This window comes from Crassostrea angulata, chromosome 10, assembly GCF_025612915.1.
Source record: "Crassostrea angulata isolate pt1a10 chromosome 10, ASM2561291v2, whole genome shotgun sequence".
Classification (NCBI taxonomy): domain Eukaryota; kingdom Metazoa; phylum Mollusca; class Bivalvia; order Ostreida; family Ostreidae; genus Magallana; species Magallana angulata.
In genome coordinates, this window is record NC_069120.1 from 21,711,866 (window position 1) to 21,718,730 (window position 6,865).

Consider the following 6,865-nt stretch of genomic DNA (forward strand, 5'->3'; position numbering starts at 1 on the left):
CGATCAGAGCGATGGAAAATTAAATACTAGTAACCGGCTAACGGGTTTTGTGTTTTTTCTGCAATGTCGTCACCATTCATATCCAGCGTGAATCACCAAAGAAAGCATTTTATTGTTTAAATATTAGTCAATTCAATAGTATACAATTATTTAATGCTTGAGCAGTCAATAGACCCGAATATTTTTCCCGAGGTGCAGGGAACAGCTCAGTATGATCTATTGCCCGAGGCCGTTGGCCTCGGGTAATAGATCATACCGAGCTGTTCCCTGCACCTCGGGAAAAATATTCGGGTCTATCGACTGCTCAAGCATTAAATAATTGTATATTACTTCACCCAAATTAAAATTCGTTGCACTCCTTGAGTTTGTAAAATCAAAATAAAACAAAACACAAGGTTAAATTTAAAATTTAATAATTTTACGTATTGCAAATTTTCAATTTATTCATGGCAAAATACATGCATTCTTAGTTGCTCTTATCCAGTTGAAGATCTGTTAATTTTTTAACAAAAAATTAATGTTAACTGTATCCTGTTAATTAAACTATTCATTTATTGACTGTGCATTTTGTTAATTGTATTTTATCAAACGAAGATTTCAAGAAGACATACAAGTTTTAATATTCTTGCTAAAATGCAATGAAACCGCAATAATTTTATGTGGCTAAATAATTATCTTTTTTATGCAAAGAATATAAAAAAAAGTTTGCAGATTAACGTTGCATAGATAGGCACTAATCAATTTGCACCAAAACACCTACTTACACTTTAATATCAGGAATTAGATATCCTAAATTCATTCATTAAGGTCTCCAAAAATATATACATGCATATTCAAAATATCCTCATAAATAAAGCAAATATTGAAATTGTTAAAAATTCAAATTTAACATGTTTTTCAATGGGACATAGACTCAATTAAAGCTCAAATTTTCAAATTTAATCTTCCAATTTGAATGCCTTATTCCTTTAGAATTAATTTTGACATTTTATAATGCTTCAGAAAAAAATTGACTTAGTTGAGTCCAAACCAAAATGCAAAGTTCAAAATAAAAAAGTTTGAACCTTGTTTTGTTCTTGTGTTATATTAATGAAATCATTATTTAAATCTTGTTTTTTCCATTTTCAAAGTTATCCTTAAACAAGGGGAAACAATTCAGCTTGGTTGTCACAAGTCATTTTGTCAAAGATAAAGTAAACAATTTACATACATTAACAACAAATTCTAAACTCTGTATTTCACATGTCACCTAAATTTTTGACAAATTAGTAAAGCATTGGAAATGCCCAGTTAATATTCTAGATATTAAAAATTGAAAAATAAAATTTCAAAAATTTCAAGCTCAAATAATGTCCATATACCGGTACTTTCAAAAGAACAATACAAAACACAAGAAGAATACCAAATAACCTAAAACACAATGAACAGGGAATTTTTTCTGTTGACTGGTTGTCATGACAATGATCTCTGGAGGTAAGATGACAGTAAGATTGTGGGTGGGATGAATACAGGATGAAAGTTTTCTACCTGTGTTTGCCTTTGCCCATTGTTTTCTATACCTTAATAAAAACAAAACTTATTATGTAAGTGTCTCTCGTACAATTTTAAGATACCGTTAAAAAATTTTAAAATGCAATGCATGATAAAACTTCACTTCTCCTAAAAAATTTTGAACATATGATAGTACAGGTATTTAAAGAATGGAAAAATTTTACTTCAATATTGGTGCTAATTACTATTTAAGACACTAGTAAAAATTACTACAGTGAAGAAACCTGAGGATACCAACACTTTCAATGTCTTACTTTTTGACTGAAGATCAAGGTACTGACACACTCCATGCATCATCATTCTCTCAAATCCACCATTCAAGCACTGGACATACACAGAGTCAGGCCAGGCTTGGAAGAACTCGATCACATTCTCCTCAAGTTTGGACAGCAATTCCTACAAAAATCTCACTTCATCAAACCACTGATCTATCATATTCATTTTATTATTTTAAATTTTTTTTTAACAAAATTTTAATTTTTTTTTCAAATTTTCTATTACATGTATCAAGTTATTATATTCATTAATATGTACATTATCTTAAATGTGATAAAACACTTCAAGCTATACCCCTAAATATTTTCATTGTATTTATTGAAGCATTTTATTAGATTGTTGATAAAGAACATACTAGTGGTACATGTTTCTTCTTCAAATGGACTCTGATTTTCTTGTCAATCCTTTGAAAGCATTCCTCAGCAGAATAAGATGGATGATCTAGAATAATTTGTTTGAAATCAGATACTGACCAATTAATCAAAAGAAACAATTCTTCGATATGAGGTATGATGGCATGCAACTTTGTGTAAAACATGATATTAAAGTTGGGTAGTAAAAAAGAATTCTGATATAAATACAAATATAATATTACATGTATTTAATTGTACATGTATATATATGTAGATACAGTAAAACTCATTAAGTACAAACACGGATATTGCAAATTCACGGATATAGCGAAGTCATCTTGGATCCCCAGCTGTCTAAATTTAATGAATTTCTTTTACGGTTATAACGAATTACGGATATAACGAAGTAATTTCTTAGGTCCCAGTGACTTCGTTATAACCGAGTTTTGCTGTACCTACACTACATGTAACTATCGTATAAGCTTACTCTAATACTAAGAAAAATGAAATTCTGTACATCTTCTAGAAAACTTAATCATCTGTATATTCTATATATGGTATGGATTGGACTCTATAGTTTAAAAGTCCTTATTCCAATTTATCAAATACTGGCAATGTGAAACATACATTCGATATTACTAAAGGAAGAAGACCACTCTATTACTTTTCTTATAGTATGGAACCTTCTGTATTTCTTTTCTGATACTTTCTTAATTTCCTCTTACATTTTCTTTTGTCTGTTTTATCACCCTCCATTCTATTGACCATCTGGAAGCCTTCTTCTTCTCCTTCCTCTTCTTCTTCCAGGATGGTGTCTGGAAGAGATCTTCCACTGATGATTCTTTCCTGCTCTTCCTCTGAGCTGTTCACAAATTCATTCCATACCTGCAAGCATACAGAACCACCTTCCGATGATCCTAATACAAACTGTTCAATTACATTACAATGAATATTATGATACCTTACTGAATTTTTAAATAATGAAATGGCCAGTGCTTAATATATTTTATCTACATCCATTAAGTATGTTTACCTTTATTTCTTATGGATTTACAGATATTGATTGTAATTCACAGCTCTATAGAAACTAAAAATAACCTTTTAGTTATATTACATTGGATGTTATGCCTTATTTCTAAGTAATGAAATGATGCTTAGCAACATGTGCTGTGACCATTTGTTCAAGGACTTAATATGCATTTTGCATTTTTCAATCAAAGCAAAATGATTGTAGCAAAACTTTAAAAAATTGGATACATGTATGAATACGTTTTGTCTGGTTTTAATAGTAGGTTTTATTTCTGTATGTATCAAGATATCTTAAAAGGAGCTATAAAACATATTTAGCATACTTTCTGGGTTCTAATTAGAATTAATCATTTTTTATCTTCGATATCCTCGGTTACCTGCATTTTTTCTTTTTCATTGAACAATTCTGCAAATGCTGACATGCTTGGCTCAAAAATATCAAAATCAAGGTCAATCGAGTCCTCTTTTTCAGCCAAAGCCAACAGATGTCTCACTGAAACACAGTTAGTGCATCAATAGATCTTTCTCTCTGAAGTAGTGACTACGATGTATTGTTGTGTTTATCAATAATCACTAAGAAACATATCATTCTCTTGTCAGTCTATTTCCAAAACAAAAGCAGAAACAAAAAATATCATTGCAACATTAATTCTGAATTCCTGAATCATGAAATTTTATTCTCTTTTGATAATAAAATGTGCCATAATCTGAATATACTTGACCTCATTCCCTATCAAAATATTTCTTATACATGTACATTGTGTTATATCATTACAAAATCAAGAGCATATCTATCCTCTTTTCATGACAATAAACCTACAGTTTTCAACACGTCGGGCTTTGTTGGCTCCCATTCTTTTCCTGCCCATAGCGTTTATACTGCTTGATGAGCCATGGTATCCAGCTCTTCTCCCTTTTCTAAGCTTCCTCTGCCTTTCTGCAACCTCTTCATCTTCACTTTCCAGATTATCTTCCAGATGTCTGAAAAGGAGAATTTCTGCATTTTAACCAGAGAAAACACTAGATTGATTTTAATTTTTACCAGGTTTTTTTTCCTGATGATTTGCACATATTGGTAGTTATGGATTGGTATCAGAAGAACTCAAACCAAGGAGAATTTGTATAAGGATATAGGGTGATTTAACCATGCATCGGACGCGTACCTTGGATCGGACAACTTTGTTTATAAATATACAAATAAATGTGCATGCGCTCATGTGTTGTTTCGTATATTCCTGAATTAGAACAAATGAACTTTATCATTATTAAGAATTTGACAGTCAAATTGTCAAAGAAATAGCAATATAGGCATCGTAAAATGACGTCAAATACGCCATTCTTGAAAATTTAGTTACGAAGATTTTATACTAAAGCATTATTTGAATGTTGTGCGTTTGATTGTGAATTAGTGAAAATGCACTCTCTGCGTAAAATAATTAGAAAGAAGTAAGTTTTGAAACAAAATTTGATGAAAATAAGTCCAAGAAATTTGAACAATTAATGTCAAGGTCATTATTGCACCATATGTACATTTCACCATGGATCGGGCACAAATTAACCATGCATCGGACGGTTTCCACTGCATGATTTCTTCTAATAATATGGAGATTATGTGCCCATTCCTTGTGATATACTTTAAATGTGAAGTAAAATAAAAATTTTAAAAATAATTGATACAAACATTTTCATCAAACCACTTAAAAATCGATTTTTACGGACACACCCTTTTTAGTCCAAAGTTCCTGTAGGAGCTGGCACGATAAAGAACCCCTTATAATAAATATTCCTTTAAACAGAAGCACTAGTCTAAATTCCTATATGTAGATTTGAGGATTTACATTAAAAGAAATATGAATAGCAATTAAATAAATTAATATTTCCGAACCTTTGTATTTTTGCATTAAAACCAGAAAATGTTGTTATTTTTAATCTCTACTGCACTGCTATAGCTATCCGATGCTTGGTAAATATTGTCCGATCCATGGTGAAATAGTTCAACACTTCATTATTAATTTGCTTTATTTTCTACATTTTTAACAATTTCACAATTTTTTCTCCAATAATTAAGCAATGGGAAAACCTGTAACTTTTAAAACAAGTTTTATTTATATATGGACGATATTTGATGCGTGAACAAAGGGAAAAATCCAAAGGTGTCTGATGCATGGTGAAATTACCCTACTGATGCCAGTTCTCCTTGAAAACTTAATTCTCCAATTAGGTACTTATTTCAGACTTAATGTTCCTTATGTTTCTTTGATTTGGGGAAGAAGTTTCTTCGTTAATTCTAGGTGAAAATAGTAATTTTGTTTGTTTTATCTATATAATTTTGTTATTAAAAATGTAATCAAGGTAATAATGAGTAATCTTTTAAAAAGACCATGCCCTAGGTGCAAGTGATATTTAAAAGGTTTTCGAAATTTGTGGCCCTGGACATTTTACTGAAATCATTTCAATATAGGTCTGATGTACATTGTAAATCATATGATCTCCATTAATTTCAATGAGATTTTACACTCACACTGTTTGAATACACTAATAATCTACATTTTCAAATATTTTTGGAAACAAGTTCTCTTGTAGAAGTTGTATGTCTAAAAATAAATACAAGTTACCTTCTGGGGGGGGGGGGTCGGAAGAAAGAGATTGGCCTTTCAAGACCACAAGACCACTGACACTTTATACAGCAAGAAAAAAAAATCTAGAAAATTTATTATTATGGCCTTGACAAGAATTTGTTTTTATCTTGGACACTTTCAACACAAATCGAAATAAATAGGTCAGGGACAAGGTCGACAGTTCATCCTGGTCGACAGACTATGTGCATTGATCTAAGATCAAAGTGCAAACATCTACATGCAATATTTCTTATAAAAAAAAACTTGCAGAATTGTTAAAGCTACATATGTGTTCTTTTTTAACGATTTATTAATTTGTTCTCTTCAATTTATATGATTGTACTATACGTTATAGTCGCGAAAACCAGGAAACTTTCACTCTTTTTACTTACTCAAGCTCGTCCTCGATGATTCCAAAGTAAAACAGGTTTCTTTTATTCTTTGTAACCCCCATTATCAACGAGAATTAGATGCAAATTTCACCTCTGTTGATAAACAAACTGTCAATCTGTTTCGACGACGGAACCAACTATTGCGTCACGAAGGCCCAATACTCCAAAATTTCAAACCCGATCGAAATGGCTTCTACAGATCCCGATTTAAAAAAAAAACTGATGCAGATTCAGACTAACCAACACGGGAACGCTTAATTATACGCTTAATACGTCTTATCATTGGCGAAAAAAAAATGGAATTCCATTGCACAGTACATAAACATATAATGCACTCTTACATAAAACAGAATATCCATAAATGTCCAAAACAAGAGGATGTTTTTTTCATGAGTTATTCAATTGCAATCGCCAAACAATTAGAGGATACAAAAGAAAGAATAAAATAAAGTATAACATGCATAAATCTAAACTGATAAATCAAACTGTAATAGATCTTGTTTTCTGAGTTTCAGCTAGCTTCTTTGAAAATTGGATGCAAGAATCTGCTTTAATGACATTGTAAACTTTTAAGGTAAGTATTTATTAGCTACAAAAAAGCGGTCCTGATTTGAATTCATATTCAGGCCTTCTTATTTCAAATTGT

At 30.9% G+C, this 6,865-nt stretch overlaps 1 protein-coding gene across 1 annotated transcript; it reads right to left on the reverse strand.

The window, feature by feature from the left end:
• Positions 1 to 396: 396 nt before the first annotated feature.
• LOC128167966 (R3H domain-containing protein 4-like) lies at positions 397 to 6,373 on the reverse strand. Its single transcript, XM_052833995.1, has 7 exons — positions 6,220 to 6,373; positions 4,030 to 4,190; positions 3,587 to 3,702; positions 2,906 to 3,065; positions 2,183 to 2,268; positions 1,806 to 1,947; positions 397 to 1,559 (listed from the first exon to the last, which is right to left on the reverse strand). The coding sequence occupies exons 1-7, from the start codon at positions 6,279 to 6,281 to the stop codon at positions 1,453 to 1,455; spliced, it is 834 nt and encodes a 277-aa protein (XP_052689955.1). The 5' UTR covers positions 6,282 to 6,373; the 3' UTR covers positions 397 to 1,452.
• Between the last annotated feature and the right edge of the window lie 492 nt (positions 6,374 to 6,865).

What these genes read in the sequence shown, in the direction of transcription:
- LOC128167966 (XM_052833995.1), bottom strand. Translation starts at nt 6,281, where the DNA reads ATGGGGGTTACAAAGAATAAAAGAAACCTGTTTTACTTTGGAATCATC. An exon ending in TAAAACAGACAAAAGAAAAT is followed by an intron (nt 2,269 to 2,905) that starts GTAAGAGGAAAT and finishes AAATTATTCTAG; the next exon opens with ATCATCCATCTTATTCTGCT. An exon ending in AGAAGAAACATGTACCACTA is followed by an intron (nt 1,948 to 2,182) that starts GTATGTTCTTTA and finishes AGATTTTTGTAG; the next exon opens with GAATTGCTGTCCAAACTTGA.